Source organism: Gorilla gorilla, chromosome 21 (genome assembly GCF_029281585.2).
Source record: "Gorilla gorilla gorilla isolate KB3781 chromosome 21, NHGRI_mGorGor1-v2.1_pri, whole genome shotgun sequence".
Classification (NCBI taxonomy): Eukaryota; Metazoa; Chordata; class Mammalia; order Primates; family Hominidae; genus Gorilla; species Gorilla gorilla.
Genome location: NC_073245.2, coordinates 55,918,305 through 55,935,648, shown reverse-complemented (window position 1 = coordinate 55,935,648; position 17,344 = coordinate 55,918,305). Strand labels below are relative to the sequence as shown.

At 49.8% G+C, this 17,344-nt stretch overlaps 1 protein-coding gene across 1 annotated transcript in view; it reads right to left on the bottom strand.

Moving 5' to 3' along the window:
• Positions 1-17,344, bottom strand: part of MYBL2 (MYB proto-oncogene like 2) — a 51,933-nt gene that overhangs the window by 18,793 nt on the left and 15,796 nt on the right. The window contains exons 5-6 of the mRNA XM_019017475.4: positions 14,094-14,314; positions 7,115-7,277 (exon numbers count right to left, since the gene is read on the bottom strand). Of these exons, the coding sequence (XP_018873020.2) occupies positions 7,115-7,277; positions 14,094-14,314 (384 nt within the window). The remainder of the gene's footprint in view (positions 1-7,114; positions 7,278-14,093; positions 14,315-17,344) is intronic.

Sequence of the window (17,344 nt, the reverse complement as noted above, 5' to 3'; positions counted from 1 at the left end):
AAACCAAAACAATGAATCAAGCCCTCTCCCCTCTCCCCTCTTTCCTCTTTCCACGGTCTCCCTCCGATGCCGAGCCGAAGCTGGACTGTACTGCTGCCATCTCTGCTCACTGCAACCTCCTTGCCTGATTCTCCTGCCTCAGCCTGCCGAGTGCCTGTGATTGCAGGCGCGCGCCACCACGCCTGACTGGTTTTCGTATTTTTTTGGTGGAGACGGGGTTTCGCCGTGTTGGCCGGGCTGGTCTCCAGCTCCTAACCGCGAGTGATCTGCTAGCCTCGGCCTCCCGAGGTGCCGGGATTGCAGACGGAGTCTTGTTCACTCAGTGCTCAACGTTGCCCAGGCTGGAGTGCAGTGGCGTGATCTCGGCTCGCTACAACCTCCACCTCCCAGCCGCCTGCCTTGGCCTCCCAAAGTGCCGAGATTGCAGCCTCTGCCCGGCCGCCACCCCGTCTGGGAAGCGAGGAGCGTCTCTGCCTGGCCGCCCATCGTCTGGGATGTGAGGAGCCCCTCTGCCCGGCTGCCCAGTCTGGGAGGTGAGGAGCATCTCTGCCCGGCCGCCCCGTCTGAGAAGTGAGGAGCCCCTCCGCCCGGCAGCCACCCTGTCTGAGAAGTGAGGAGCCCCTCCGCCCAGCAGCCGCCCCGGGAAGTGAGGAGCGTCTCCGCCCGGCAGCTGCCCCTTCCGGGAGGTGGGGGGGCAGCCCCCGCCCGGCCAGCCGCCCCGTCCGGGAGGGAGGTGGGGGCCAGCCCCTGCCCGGCCAGCCGCCCCGTCCGGGAGGGAGGTGGGGGCCAGCCCCTGGCCAGCCACCCGCCCCGTCCGGGAGGTGGGGGGCGCCTCCGCCCGACCACCGCCCCATCCAGGAGGTGGGGGGCGCCTCTGCCCGGCCGCCACCCCGTCTGGGAGGTGTACCCAACAGCTCATTGAGAACGGGCCATGATGACGATGGCGGTTTTGTCGAGTGGAAAAGGGGGAAATGTGGGGAAAAGATAGAGAAATCGGATTGTTGCTGTGTCTGTGTAGAAAGAAGTAGACATAGGAGACTCCATTTTGTTCTGTACTAAGAAAAATTCTTCTGCCTTGGGATGCTGTTGATCTATGACCTTACCCCCAACCCGGTGCTCTCTGAAACATGTGCTGTGTCCACTCAGGGTTAAATGGATTAAGGGCGGTGTAAGATGTGCTTTGTTAAACAGATGCTTGAAGGCAGCATGCTCGTTAAGAGTCATCACCACTCCCTAATCTCAAGTAGCCAGGGACACAAACACTGCGGAAGGCCCCAGGGTCCTCTGCCTAGGAAAACCAGAGACCTTTGTTCACTTGTTTATCTGCTGACGTTCCCTCCACTATTGTCCTATGACCCTGCCAAATCCCCCTCTGTGAGAAACACCCAAGAATGATCAATAAAAAAAATAAAAAATAAAAAATAAAGAACAACAACAAAAAAATGAATCAAAACATCACATTGCACACCATAAATACATGCAATTTTTTTTTTTTTTTTTTTTGAGACGGAGTCTCACTCTGTTGCCCAGGCTGAAATGCAGTGGCGTGATCTCGGCTCACTGCAAGCTCCACCTCCCAGGTTCACGCCATTCTCCTGCCTCAGCCTCCCTAGTAGCTGGGACTACAGGTGCCCGCCACCATGACCGGTTAATTTTTTGGGTTCTTTTTTGTATTTTTAGTAGAGATAGGGTTTTACCATGCTAGCCAGGATGGTCTCGATCTCCTGACCTCATGATCTGCCTGCCTCAGCCTCCCAAAGTGCTGGGATTACAGGCGTGAGCCATCGCGCCCAGCCCTTGTTGTTTTTTGAGACAGAGTCTTGCTGTTACCCAGGCTGGCGTGCAGAGGCACACTCTCAGCTCAATGCAACCTCTACCTCCCGGGTTCAGGTGATTCTCATGCCTCAGCCTCCTGAGCAGCTGGGACTACAGGCGTGCACCACCACACCGGGTTAATTTTTTATATTTTTAGTAGAGATGGGGTTTCACCGTATTGGCCAGGCTGGCCTCAAACTCCTAGCCTCAAGTGATCTGCCCACTTCAGCCTCCCAAAGTGCTGGGAATACGGGCATGAGCCACTGCCCCTGGTCAATATATGCAATTTATTTGTCAATTATATTTTAATAAAGCTGAAAAAAAAAGATCAACTCCAAAGTAATTCAATCAAAACAAGAACATGATAATGCATTTGTTGCTCATTAAAACTGGCAAAGATTTTTTTTCATATAACCATAGCCGGTATTGACAATAAGGCTGGAAACAAGCAGTCCTATATACTGCCTATAGCAGGATTAAACAGTACAATCCCTTTGGCAGCAATTCGGCAATGCTTATGAAAACATCAAATGTCCACACTATTTTACCCAATCATTCCACATCTATAAAATCAACCGGCCGGGCGCAGTGGCTCATGCCTGTAATCCCAGCACTTTGGGAGACTGAGGCGGGCAGATCACGAGGTCAAGAGATCGAGACCATCCTGGCCAACATGGTGAAACCCCGTCTCTACTAAAAATACAAAAATTAGCTGGGCATGGTGCTGCATGCCTGTAATCCCAGCTACTCGGGAGGCTGAGGCAGGAGAATCACTTGAACCCGGGAGGCAGAGGTTGCAGTGAGCCAAGGTCACACCACCGCACTCCAGCCTAGCGACAGAGTGAGACTCCATCTAAAAACAAAAAAATCAACCACACAGTTCAGCAAATGTACAAAGAAACTGAACAATGATGTTCATTATAGCATTGATGGAAATAGTAACAGATGTTCGACAATATAACGGTTAAATAAGATACGGCAAATTCAGGAATGTTGGAGATCTGAATACACATAACAACATGGAAAGATATGTTAAATAGAAAAAGAAAGTTGTAAAAGAGTAAGACATCATCTAATTTTAGGCCTGGCGTGGTGGCTCACGCCTGTAATCCCAATATTTTGGGAGGCCAAGGTGGGCAGATCACCTGAGCTCAGGAATTTGAGACCAGCCTGACCAACATGGAGAAACGCCAATTAGCCAGGCATGGTGGCACATGCTTGTAATCCCAGCTACTCGGCAGGCTGAGGCAGGAGAATCGCTTGAACCCGGGAGGCAGAGGTTGCGGTGAGCCAAGATCATACCACTGCACTCCAGCCTGGGCAACAAGAGCAAAACTCCGTCTCAGAAAAAAAAAAAAAAAGTTGAGATGAGCAGGCTCAACCTTCTGCATTGCCCAATTCTATAAAGTTGTTAAGTTTTTGCAATGATCACGCATTACTTCTGAAGCAGAGGAACCAATTTTATAATAGCAAGCACTGACCAGTGAGTGGAGAAGTTGGGAGTGGTCCCATACACGAATTAACATGCAAAATTCTTCTGGCAGCAATCTAACAAAATGTATTAAGAGGTTTTTTTTCTTTTCTTTTTAAGACAGAGTCTTGCTATCACCCAGGCTGTAGTGCAGCACTGCGAACTCGGCTCACTGCAACCTCCGCCACGCCAGTTCAAGTGGATTCTCAATTATCGTGCCTCAGCCTCCCGAGTAGCTGGGATTACAAGCCTGTGTCACCACACCCACCTCAGCCTCCCAAAGTGCTGAGATTACAGGTGTAAGCCATGACGCCTGGCCTGTTTGCTTTTTCAAAGACAGAGTCTCACTCTGTTGAAATCCTGGGCTCAAGTGAACTTCCTGCCCCAGGCTCCAAAGTAGCTGGAACTACAGGTGTGTGCCACCACACCAGCTTTTTTTTTTTTTTTTGTAAAGACAGTCTCCCTATGTTGCCCAGACTGGTCACCAACTCCTGGCCTCAAGGAATCCTCCCAACTTGGCCTTACAAAGTGCTGGGATTACAGGAATGAGCCACCATACTCAGCCAAAAGGGTTCCCCCCACCACCAAATATATTTGTCCATCTCTAGGAATTTCTCAAGAAATAACTGCACAAAGAAGCAGTCATTTGGCCACAAGGGTGACTGTTAAGAGTTTTATCTCTAATAACAAAAAACCAGTAATATCCTTATCTTCATCAGTAAGAAACTAGTTAAATAAATAGCACACCAGAAAGACCACACTGGAGAGACACGGGTAAGGCTGAAATCAACACAGGCCCGGCATGGTGGCTCATGCCTGCAATCCCAGCACTTTGAGAGGCTGAGGCAGGTGGATCACCTGAGGTCAGGAGTTCGAGACCAGCCTGGCCAACATGGCGGAACCCCATCTCTACTAAAAATACAAAAATTTGCCAGGTATGGTGGCAAATGCCTATAATCCCAGCTTCCCAGCTACTCAGGAGGCTGAGGCAGGAGAACCACTTGAACTTGGGAGGTGGAGGTTGCAGCGAGCAGAGATGGCACCACTGTCCTCCAGCCTGGGCAAGAGCAAGACTCTGTCTCCCAAAAACAAAAAAAAAAAAACACTGACCTCCTGTGCTCAGGGTCATGGTCTGGGGCTTGGTCCCAGCCCAGCACAGCCAGCACTCCAGACACTCAAAGTGTCAGGGGACAAAAGCCAAGTCAATAACTGGCTTTCAGCACAGTAGAGTTTTTAAGAGACTAGAGATCTGTTCACTCTGTCCTATGCTGAAAGTCTTCTACGAGTCGGCTGATGCCCGCTGTTTCTCTTTGTGGAACGGAGACCTTTTCTTCAATCAGAAGTAAAAGATCAAACACATACTACTTAGATGTACAAGAAATTGTCAGAAGTAGACTCCTCCGGTTAAGAGATGCACAGGGAGTTGAAACTAGAAAAAGAAGTCGTTTTCCTTTTCATTTTATACCTTTCTCTGCCCTTTGAAAGTTACCCCATAGGTGCATTCATATTGGGAAATCGAGAGATATTCTCTAAAATTGAAAATTCAAGAAATAGAGGCAAAAACATAATATATCGCTCTAGCAGGGCATTGTGGAAGAATTGTAACTGTCAACAAGTTATCTCTACCCAGTAAGAAGAGGGAAAAAGATTTTTTAAATTAAATAGTTCACACCATGACAGAAAAGATTAGAAAATAACAAAGGACAATTGTGTTACCTACCACACATCCGGCATCATCAAATCTTAATGTTTTGTCATGGTTGCTTCAAATTTTTATTTATTTATTTTATTTTATTTTATTTTATTTTTTTTGTGACAGAGTCTCACTCTGTCACCCAGGCTGGAGTGCAGTGGCGTGATCTCGGCTCACTGCAAGCTCTGCCTCCTGGGTTCACGCCATTCTCCTGCCTCAGCCTCCTGGGTAGCTGGGACTACAGGCACCCGCCACCACACCCAGCTAATTTTTTGTACTTTTAGTAGAGACGGGGTTTCACCGTGTTAGCCAGGATGGTCTCAATCTCCTGTCCTCGTGATCCACCCACCTCGGCCTCCCAAAATGCTGCAATTACAGGCGTGAGCCACCGTGCCCAGCCTTTAAATATTTATTTTATTTATAAATAAAAGCTGGAGTGCAGTGGTGGGATCTCAACTCACTGTAACTTCCACCTCCCAGGCTCAAATAATCCTTCCACCTCAGCCTCCCAAGTAGCTGGGACTACAGGTGCACAAAATCACACACAGCTAATTTTCCTTTTTATACAAATGGGGTTTCACCGTGTTGCCCAAGCTGGTCTTAAACTCCTGGGCTCAAGAGATCCAAAAGCCTTGGCCTCCCAAAGTGCTGGGATTACAGATGTTAGCCACCACGCCCTGCCCAAATTTTTATTTTGAAAAATAACCTTTAGAGATATAGCTAAAAAATATAAATAAAAACTTTGCTCTGGTATATAGGACAGTGGATGTTAACATAAGTATATACTGATTTCATTTTTAAAACTGCAAATGTAGCTGGGGCATGCTGGCTCACGTCTGTAATGCCAGCACTTTGGGAGGCTCAGGTGGGTGGATCATTTGAGGTCAGGAGTTTGAGACCAGTTTGACCAACATGGTGAGACCCCCATCTCTAAGACTACAAAAATTAGCCAGGCATGGTGGTGTGCACCTGTAATCCCAGCTACTCGGGATGCTGAGTTAGCAGAATCGCTTTAACCTGGGAGGCGGAGGTTGCAGTCAGCTATCATATAACTGCACTCCAGCCTGAGCGACAGAGTGAGATTCCATCTCAAAAAAATAAATAAATAAAAACTGCAAATGTAGTGCCAGACATGGTGGCTCACATCTGTAATCCCAACACTTTGGGAGGCCAAGGAAGGCGGCTCTCTTCAGGCTAGGAATTCAAACCCAGCCTGGCCAACGTGGTGAAACCCCATCTCTACTAAAAATGCAAAAATTAGTCAGGCGTGGTGGTGCATGCCTGTAATCTCAGCTACTCAGGTTGCTGAGGCATGAGATCGCTTGATCCCAGGAGGCAGAGGTTACAGTGAGCCAAGATCACACCCTGCAACTCCAGCCTGGGCATCAGAGCAAAACTCTGTCTCAAAAAAACAGCCTGCAAATGTAATACTATAGGATTTTAATTGTTAATTTCTAGAAAAGTCAAAATTATAGAGACAGAAAACAGATCACAGTGCAAGGAGCTAAGGGCCGAAAAAAGGCTAAGAAAAGGAGCACAAGGGAATTCTGGGGTGATGGGACTGTTGTATACCTTGACTGTGACAGTGGTTACATGGCTGCATGCTTTGTCATAACTCAAAACTGTTTATGAGAGTATGTAAATTACAACTCAATACATTTTTAAATTTTTTTTAATTAAAAAGATAGAGACAAGGTTTCACCATGTTGCCTGAACTGGCCTCCAACTCCTGGGCTCAAGCAATCCGCCCGCTTCAGCCTCTCAACTTGCTGGGATTACAGGTGTGAACCAACGCACCCAGCCACCTCTGATTTTTTAATTGCAAACATGCTTTCTGTTTTAAAAAATTAAAATGAGCAACAGGTAAGAAGGCGGCCACCAGCAAGGAGAGATGGAGGCTGAGGATCTCCTTAACTAATTCACAGTTTTATATAATCAGCTTGCTCTGCTATCCTTCATCTGCAGGCAGACAAGTGCCAGTTATGTGCAGAAGTCTCACAAGGCCCCAGAAGCACATAGCCCACTTTTAGACTCTGTGGCAGAAACTGACCAATAGCTGTGGACAAGGTGTTCAATGAGATGGTGTCAGATGAATGTCAAATCAAACCAAGCCAAAGCCTGAGCAGCTGTCTCACCTGGCCTTCCGTGGGCTGGGCACTCTGGAGGCCGTCCTTGTCCTCGAGCTCCAGCAGCAAGTACACTGGGGGCTTGCAGTCTTTGGACTCGCTCAAGAAGCCTCCTGTGTCCACCTTCCTTTTGATGGTAGAGTTCCAGTGATTCTTCACAGCATTGTCTGTCCTGCAGGGGGCAGCAGGGGGCCTTTGAACCCCAGCTCTGTGGGTGGGGTGCCACCAGGCACATCACTAACCTCCCTAAGCCAAGTTCCTGCTCCTGTAAATGAATCTTCCACTAGATGAACTCTAAGGTCTCTTTCAGTTCCAAGATGAAGTCTCACAAGTCTCTAGCCCTAATAATTTACAGAGCATTTCCACGAAGCTCTGTGAAATAAGCAACTGAATCCTTCAGGCTATGGCAAAAATTATAAAATGACACCAGCTACTGTCGGGTTCAGGTAAAAAACAAAATTTTTTTTTTTTAATTAAAAAAAAAAAATTGCCGAGTGCGGTGGCTCACCACGCCTGTGATCCCAGCACTCTGGGCGGCCTGGGCGAGCAGATCACCTGAGATCGGGAGTTCGAGACCAGCCTGACGAACACAGAGAAACCCTGTCTCTACTAAAAATACAAAATTAGCCAGGCATGGTGGCACATGCCTGTAATCCCAGCTACTTGGGAGTCTGAGGAAGGAGAATCGCTTGAACCCAGGAGGTAGAGGTTGTGGTTAGCCAAGATTATGCCATTGCACCCCAGCCTGGGAACAAAAGTAAAATTCCATCTCAAAAAAAAAAAAAAAGCTCTCCCTCTCCCTCTCCCCACGGTCTCCCTCTCCCTCTCTTTCCACGGTCTCCCTCTGATGCCGACGAGCCGAAGCTGGACGGTACTGCTGCCATCTCAGCTCACTGCAACCTCCCTGCCTGATTCTCCTGCCTCAGCCTGCCGAGTACCTGCGATTGCAGGCACGCGCCGCCACGCCTGACTGGTTTTCGTATTTTTTTGGTGGAGACGGGGTTTCGCTGTGTCGGCCGGGCTGGTCTCCAGCTCCTAACCGCGAGTGATCTGCCAGCCTCGGCCTCCCGAGGTGCCAGGATTGCAGACGGAGTCTCGTTAACTCAGTGCTCAATGGCGCCCAGGCTGGAGTGCAGTGGCGTGATCTCGGCTTGCTACAACCACCTCCCAGCTGCCTGCCTTGGCCTCCCAAAGTGCCGAGATTGCAGCCTCTGCCCGGCCGCCACCCCGTCTGGGAAGTGAGGAGCGTCTCCGCCTGGCCGCCCATCGTCTGGGATGTGAGGAGCCCCTCTGCCTGGCTGCCCAGCCTGGAAAGTGAGGAGCGTCTCTGCCCGGCCGCCATCCCATCTAGGAAGCGAGGAGCGCCTCTTCCCGGCCGCCATCACATCTGGGAAGTGAGGAGCGTCTCTGCCCGGCCGCCCATCGTCTGAGATGTGGGGAGCACCTCTGCCCTGCCGCCCCGTCCGGGATGTGAGGAGCATCTCTGCCCGGCCGCCCCGTCTGAGAAGTGAGGAGACCCTCTGCCTGGCAACCACCCCGTCTGAGAAGTGAGGAGCCCCTCCGCCCGGCAGCCACCCCGTCTGAGAAGTGAGGAGCCCCTCTGCCCAGCAGCCACCCCGTCTGGGAAGTGAGGAGCCCCTCTGCCCGGCCAGCCGCCCCGTCCGGGAGGGAGGTGGGGGGTCAGCCCCCCGCCCGGCCAGCCGCCCCATCCGGGAGGGAGGTGGGGGGTTAGCCCCCCGCCCGGCCAGCCGCCCCGACCGGGAGGTGAGGGGCGCCTCTGCCCCGCCGCCCCTACTGGGAAGTGAGGAGCCCCTCTGCCCAGCCAGCCGCCCCGTCCGGGAGGGAGGTGGGGGGGTCAGCCCCCCGCCCAGCCAGCCGCCCCGTCGGGGAAGTGAGGGGTGCCTCTACCCTGCCGCCACTACTGGGAAGTGAGGAGCCCCTCTGCCCGGCCACCACCCCGTCTGGGAGGTGTACCCAACAGCTCATTGAGAACAGGCCATGAAGACAATGGCGGTTTTGTGGAATAGAAAGGGGGGAAAGGTGGGGAAAAGATTGAGAAATCAGATGGTTGCTGTGTCTGTGTAGAAAGACGTAGACATGGGAGACTTTTCATTTTGTTCTGTACTAAGAAAAATTCTTCTGCCTTGGGATCCTGTTGATCTGTGACCTTACCCCCAACCCTGTGCTCTCTGAAACATGTGCTGTATCCACTCAGGGTTGAATGGATTAAGGGCGGTGCAAGATGTGCTTTGTTAAACAGATGCTTGAAGGCAGCATGCTCGTTAAGAGTCATCACCACTCCCTAATCTCAAGTACCCAGGGACACAAAAACTGCGGAAGGCCGCAGGGTCCTCTGCCTAGGAAAACCAGAGACCTTTGTTCACTTGTTTATCTGCTGACCTTCCCTCCACTATTGTCCTATGACCCTGCCAAATCCCCCTCTGCGAGAAACACCCAAGAACGATCATTAAAAAAAAAAAAAAAAAAAAAAAAAGATGTATATATAAGACCAGGAACAGTGGCTCACGCCTGTAATGCTGGCACTTTGGGAGGTGCTGGGCGTGAAGCCAGGCACCTGTAATCCCAGCTACTTGGGAGTCTGAGGCATGAGAATCGCTTAAACCCGGGAGGTGGAGGTTGTGATGAGCCGAGATCGCGCCACTGCACTACAGCCTGGGCAACAGAGTGAGACTCCATCTCAAAAATAAATAAATAAATAAATAAAAATGAAAAAAAAAAATAAAAATGTTTTAAAAATTATAAAACTGAAGATATGTGCTTGGAACTCTCACCCCCTTCCCTGCCCACTTCGAATGTGTAGAAGCCATAAGCAACACTGTCTGCTCATTTCCACTGAGTCTCACGCTGACCTCAGATGCAAGGCCTGTTCACCTCCCACAGACTGATAAGTGGCCAAAGAGGGCAGAAGGCCCACAACTGTTCACCTCCCTGAGCCTTGGTTTCTTTATCTGGAAGGTCAGAAGACTACGTCATACTCCATCACTCACTGAAAATTCAGGGAGGAGACACATCTACAGTAGAACAGTAGCATAAAGCACAGAGTAGATTAGCAGAGAAACATGTAGTAATAAAGGCATAGAGTAATACAGAAGGATGGGATAGTACCACAAAAGTGTATAGAAGTATAGTGGTGAGAAGCAAGTGGCAGGTCAGGTGCGGTGGCTCACGCCTGTAATCCCAGCACTTTGGGAGGCTGAGGCAGGTGGATCACCTGAGGTCAGGAGTTCAAGACCAGCCTGGCCAACATAGTGAAACCCCATCTCTACTAAAAATACAAAGGTACTGTGCTGACACATAGTAGTCACCACCTTCTTTGGAGTGCCAAGCAGAATACTCTTCCCTTGACAAGTGAACAGAGAGTAACAGCTTCACTGAGCACCCAGTCTAAGAGGATATCCTCGGATCATTTGCACTCTAAGCCTTCAGGGACACAATGCTCACTGGGCAAAGGTGTAGGGTAAGGGGTGCTCCTGGTGCTTTGCCCAGATCCTCTGTCCCTACAGCGAATCCAATCCCCCAGCTGCCGGGCATGCTGCCGACGGCTTCTACTATGACTTTATCTGCATAAGAGCCCTTGGAAGCAGATCACCTAAGGTCAGGAGTTCAACACCAGCCTGGCCAACATGGTGAAACCCCGTCTCTACCAAAAATACAAAAATTAGCCAGGCGTGGTGGTGCATACCTGTAATCCCAGCTACTCAGGAGGCTGAGGCAGGAGAATCACTTGAACCTGGGAGGTGGAGGTTGCAGTAAGCTGAGGTCACGCCACTGCACTCCAGCCTGGGCGACAGAGCAAGACTCCGCTCAAAAAAAAAAAAAAAACAAAACAAAACAAAAGAAAAAAACAAAAAACAGCTCTTGGAAGGCACAACCAAAGATGCCCCAGGAGTTCCCCGACCCATGTACACATGCGCCCTCCTCATATGTACATACCTCGCATGTATACATGTGAACACACACACCCCTTGGCCTTATAGCAGGCCAAAGCTCTATTTTCCAAGACCCCATCCCTTGCTTGGCCCCTTCCCTACTTTTCTCCACTCCTTCCCTTACAGGTGAGAACCTTTCCAAGAGATCCCATGTACCTGAAACTCTTGAGTCACAGGTTCTGCTTCCAGGGAACCTGACCCAAAACACCTCCCCAGCCCTCCCACTCCCCAAGACCAGAGTCTGGGGTGCCCCAAGCTATAGTGAGACTCATTCTTTTGCTCGCATATAAAAAGCACCCACTGTGTGCCAGGCATTATTGTAGGCACTGGGGATCCATCGGTAAATAAGACAAGTGGCTGCCATTGACAGTTAAATCTAGCAGGGGAGATAAATGTTATCTTCAGCTACAACTGGGGTACACACTACTCTGCAGACAGGTGTGGGCACAACACAGAGGTCACCAGAGATCAACCACAGTCTGGGAGAACAGAGAAAACTTCTCTGAAGAAATAGCACCCCCACTGAGAACTGAAGGATGAGAACACATTAGCTACACAATAGGCACAAGCGGGAGTGCACTGCAGGCCGACAGAGGAGCACTAGGAGCTCTGAGAAGAGCTCAGGGTTCGAGGCACTGAAAGGAGGCAAAGCAGCTAACACCGAGTGAGCACAAGTGACAGTGGATCAAGGTGAGGCTGCTGGCAACTGTGAGCCAAACAGGCCATGGGGGGAAATAAGCCAGAGTTTCCAACCCAAGTGTCAGGGGAAGCCCCAGAAAGATGACACATTCAGGTTTGAGCTTTGAAAAGGGATCATTTCAGACTTTGGGGAAAACACACCATCTGGCATTTTCTCTCCCTGCCAGGACCACACTGCCATGACAAAAAAAGGGATTCAAAATAAAGCAAGGCAAAAATTCACAAGGACAAAGAGAAACAGGTAGAAGACAGCCACTAGTAAGAGATTTTTTACAAGTTTTCATAAGATGGAAAACAGGGGAACAATATCCAGCTTAGGGCCAGGTGCCGTGGCTCACACCTGTAATCTCAGCACTTCGGGAGGCCCAAGGCAGGCAGATCACCTGAGGTCAGGAGTTCAAGACTAGCCTGGCCAAGATGGCGAAACCCCATCTCTACTAAAAATACAAAAATTAGTCAGGTGTGGTGGCGGGCGCCTGTAATCCCCGCTACTCAGGAGGCTGAGGCAGGAGAATCACTTGAACCCAGGAGGCAGAGGCTGCAGTGAGCCGAGATCATGCCACTACACTCCAGCCTGGGTGATAAGAGCGAAATTCGGTCTTAAAAAAGATATAATATTGACAGAGAAGTAAGCTATTGAAACCACAAAATAAGAATAGGGTGCCAGGCCAGGTGTGGTGGCTCATGCCTGTAATCCCAGCACTTTGGGACCAGCCTGGGCAACACAGGGAGACCCTGCCCCTACAAAAAATTTTAAAACTAGCTGGGTATGCTGGCATGCGCTTGTAGTCACAGGTCCTTGGAAGGCTGAGGCAGAAGGATTGCTTGAGCTCAGGAGGGTGAAGCTGCAATGAGCCATGATTATGCCCCTGCACTCCAGCTTGGGTGACAGAGTGAGAACCCTGTTTTAAAGAGTCTGGGCATAGTGGCTCATGCCTGTAATCCCAACACTTTGTGAGGCTGAGGTGGGCAGGAGGTCAAGAGTTCGAGACCAGCCTGGCCAACATGGTGAAATTCCGTCTCTACTAAAAATACAAAAATTAGCCAGGCATGGTGGCACACACCTGTAGTCCCAGCTACTTGGGAGGCTGAACCAGGAGAATCATTTCAACCTGGGAGGCAGAGGTTGCAGTGAGCCCGGATCATGCCACTGCACTCCAGCCTGGATGACAGAGCGAGACTCTAGTCTCCCCCAAAAAAAAAATAAATAAAAAATAAAAAAAGAGTGCCAGAAAAGGGAGGAGCCCTTAGAAAGTAAAATTTTTAGGGAAAATAATTTCAAAAAAAGAGAAGATAAGAAGTCTCCCAGAAAATGAAGCAAAACAGATGAAAAATAGGAGAAAAGATCATGGAATGCTTTCAGTATTTAGGGGAAAAAAAAAAAATTTTTTTTTTTTTTTTTTTGGAGACAGTCTTGCTCTGTCGCCCAGGCTGGAGTGCAGTGATATGATCTCGGCTCACTGCAACCTCTGCCTCCCGGGTTCAAGCAATTCTCCTGCCTCAGCCTCCCAAGTAGCTGGGATTACAGGCTCACCAACACATCCCGCTAATTTTTTGTATTTTTAGTAGAGATGAGGCTTCACTGTGTTGGCCAGGTTGGTCTCGAACTCCTGACCTCAAGTGATCCACCCACCTCAGCCACCCAACGTGCTAGGATTACAGGCATGAGCCACCATGCCCGTCCATAAACATTATTATTTTAATAACTATCATACATTATTGGAGCAATAGTGACATATGGGGAGTGGGAAAGCCTAAGAAAGCTAATCTCCCGTAGCAGAGGATCAATATGAAAAATGGCACATCACTTAAAGAGATAAAGAACTCAAAAAGATGAGTCTGTTTTAGTAGAGTGATTTAACAGAGTGGTGACAAAGACTGATGTTTTTCATTATTAAACCTTTTAAGAAAAACAAAAAACACCTTTTAGCAGATTATAGTACTACCTGATTTTTGATCATTTTCTTCTTAAAGAAAGCCCATCTACCCCACATCTCAAGCCTATTCTGTGTTAGAAGAAACTGAAGTCGAAGAGAAGAGGCTAACCAAGAAGACACAGTGAGCTGGGAACAGGATGAGAACTAGACTCCAGGGTTCCCGATTTCTTGCTGAGGCCTCCCTTATCACCATCTGTTCTTTTAAGCTGACAGAAGACAGGGCCTTCCCTGAGGAACCACCCTTCCTCCTGACTATGCATGCCTCTGGGAGCCCTGGAGCCGAAGCTGGGTGTTACAGAACAAGAGCACAGGACCACAATACCCACCCAGGAACCCTCCTCCATCAGAAACACGGGCCTGGCCTCCCGGGAACCTGCCCCAACCCCCAAGAAGACAGCTTACCTCCCTGGCAACATCTTGGCGATCTCGGCCCAGCGGTTGCCCAGCACCTTGTGGGCCTCGCAGATGATGCGGTCCTCCTCCTCGGTCCAGCAAGACTTCTTCACCTCAGGGTTGAGGTGGTTGTGCCAGCGTTCACGGCACTGCTTCCCCAGCCGGCCCTTCAGGTGCTTGGCAATCAGTGTCCACTGCTTTGTGCCGTACTTCTTAACCAGCTCGATGACCTTAGAGAAAAGTCTCTGGGTAGCCACTTGCACCGGCCCCTCCCTCGCCCCCACCACAGCCCTTCACATCCACCTGAGCCTTGCCATGGCCCTGAGAGGTGCCACCTACCACATCCCCACAGGCAACACTGAGCGAGCTGCAGGGGATGCCACCCAGGATGACTTTGTGTAGCCCACAGGGCCTACCTGAGGATCTGACCGCATCCCTCTCATTTATTGCCTGGAATAAATCTAGGCCAAGAATACCAGAGACCCTTTCTAGAGTAGAGATCAAGTGGGGGTAAACAAAGGCGCCAGAGTCCTGCTTCCCTCTCCAGGGCTCAACCCAATAAGCTAAGTAGAAAAGAGCAGAGGGATGAGGAGGAACAACACACACGGAGTCCAAACTAAAGGTGGGAAATAGACTTTCCCACACCAGCCAGGCCCCAGGCTGCCGCAAGACCCTCCAGCACTTCCATGGAAATTGGGAGGGCACAGGCTGAGCCATGGTAGCAGGCATGGCGGGCTGACCTAGCCAGACCTGAGTCCCCACCTGCCCTCGGTCAGGCTTCCTAGCTCAGGACACAAACCACAACATACGCAGCCACAAGAGCCAGGCCAGGCCCCACCTACACAACAGACACACGTTCTCATGTGCACACAGGCCACAAGAAACTGGGAAGAGTGGATGCTTCTTTTGGCAAAGATTTTGGTGAAGAAATATCTGACTTCACTTCTGTATGGTTTAAATTTTTATAGCAACCACATATCACTTTGATTTTTTTTTAAAGATTTTATGTTTTCACTTTTTATTTTTTATTTATTTTTTTTGAGACGAAGTTTCGCTCTTGTTGCCCAGGCTGGAGTGCAATGGCACAATCTTGGCTCACCACAACCTCCGCCTTCCGGGTTCAAGTGATTCTCCTGTCTAAGCCTCCCAAGTAGCTGAGATTACAGGCATCCACCACCACGCCCGGCTGATTTTGTATTTTTAGTAGAGACGGGGTTTCTCCATGTTGATAAGGCTGGTCTTGAACTCCCGACCTGAGGTGATCTGCCCGACTTGGCCTCCCAAAGTGCTGGGATTATAGGCATGAGCCACCGCCATTTTTTTTGAGACAGTGTCTCACTCTGTCGCCCAGGCTGGGGTGCAGTGGGGCGATCTCAGCTCACTGCAACCTCCGCCTCCTGGGTTCAAGCGATTCTCCCGCCTCAGCCTCCTGAGTAGCTGGGATTACAGGCACACCAAGACACCTGGCTAATCTTTGTATTTTTTGGTAGACAGGGTTTCACCATGTTGGCCAGGCTGTTCTCAAACTCCTGGCCACACCCAACCAAAAAAGTATTTTCAAACTAAATTTTATTTTATTCTCAAGAGACAAGGTCTCAGGCCAGGCCCGGTGGCTCACGCCTGTAATCCAAGCACTTTGGGAGGTCGAGGCGGGTGGATCACCTGAGGTCACGAGTTCGAGACCAGCCTGACCAACATGGCAAAACCCCGTCTCTACTAAAAATGCAAAAATCAGCCAGGTGTGGTAGCATGCACCTGTAATCTCAGCTGCTCGGGAGGCTGAGGCAGGAAAATCGCTTGTCCCTGGGAGGAGGAGGTTGCAGTGAGCTGAGATCATGCCACTGCACTCCACCCTGCGCAACAAGAGCAAAACTCCATCTCAAAAATAAATAAATAAATAAATTTTATTTCGTTCTTTTTTTTTTTTTTTTGAGACAGAGTTTCGCTCCTGCTGCCCAGGCTAGAGTACAATGGCGCCATCTCGGCTCACTGCAACCTCCGCCTCCCCACTTCAGGTGATTCTCCTGTCTCAGCCTCCCAAGTAGCTGGGATTACAGGTATGGGTTACCACACCCAGCTCATTTTTGCATTTTTAGTAGAGACGGGGTTTCGCCATGTTGGTCAGGCTGGTCTCAAACTCCTGACATCAGGTGATCCACCCACCCCGGGCTCCCAAAATGCTGGGATTACAGGTGTGAGCCACCACGCCCAGGTGTTTTGTTTTGTTTTTTTTTTTTAAGAGACAGGGTCTCACTCTGTCACCCAGACTGGAGTGCAGTGGTGTGATCGTAGCTCACTGTAGCCTTGAACTCCTGGGCTCAAGCACTCCTCCCAACTCAGCCTCCCAACTACAGGCACCCCACCAGCACGCCGAGTTAATTAAAAATTAATTTTAAGGCGAAGTGCCAGCCATGGCTCATGACTGTAATCCCAGAACTTTGGGAGGCCAAGGCGAGAAGATAGCTTGAGCCCTGTAGTTCAAGACCAGCCAAGATCACGCCATTGCACTCCAGCCTGGACGACAGAGCAAGACTCAGTCTCAAAAAAATTAAAAAGGAAAAAAAAAAAAAAAAAGAACAGGAATGGTGGCTCATACCTACAATCCCAGCACTTTGAGAGGCTGACGTGGGAGGATCATTTGAGCCCAGAAGTTCAACCAGCCTGGGCAGCATAGTGAGATACTCTCTCTACAAAAATTTTTCAAAAAGATTAGCCAGACATGGTGGCACATGTGGCAGCAGCTACTTTAGAAGCTGAGGTGGGAGGATTGCTTGGGCCTGGGAGGTCGAGGCTGCAATGAGCCGTGATTGTGTCACTGTACTCCAGCCTGGATGACAGAGCGAACCCCCACCTCAATCAATCAAAAAAATTAGCCAACACTCTCCAGCCAGTGCAACAGAGTAAAACTTGTCTCAGAAAAAAATTAATTTAAAAATGCCTAGTTCCAGGCCAGGCACGGTGGCTCACGTCTGTAATTCCAGCATTTGGGAGGCTGAGGCGGGTGGATCACGAGGTCAGGAGTTCAAGACCAGCCTGACCAACATGGTGAAACCCCATCTCTATTAAAAATACAAAAAAATTAGCCAGGTGTGGTAGCACGTGCCTGTAATCCCAGCTAATCAAGAGGCTAAGACAGGAGAATCGCTTGAACCCGGGAGGCGGAGGATGCAGTGAGCTGAGATCGCACCACTGCACTCTAACCTGAGCGACAAAGCGAGACTCCGTCTCAAAAAAAAAAAAAAATGCCTAGTTCCCTTCAT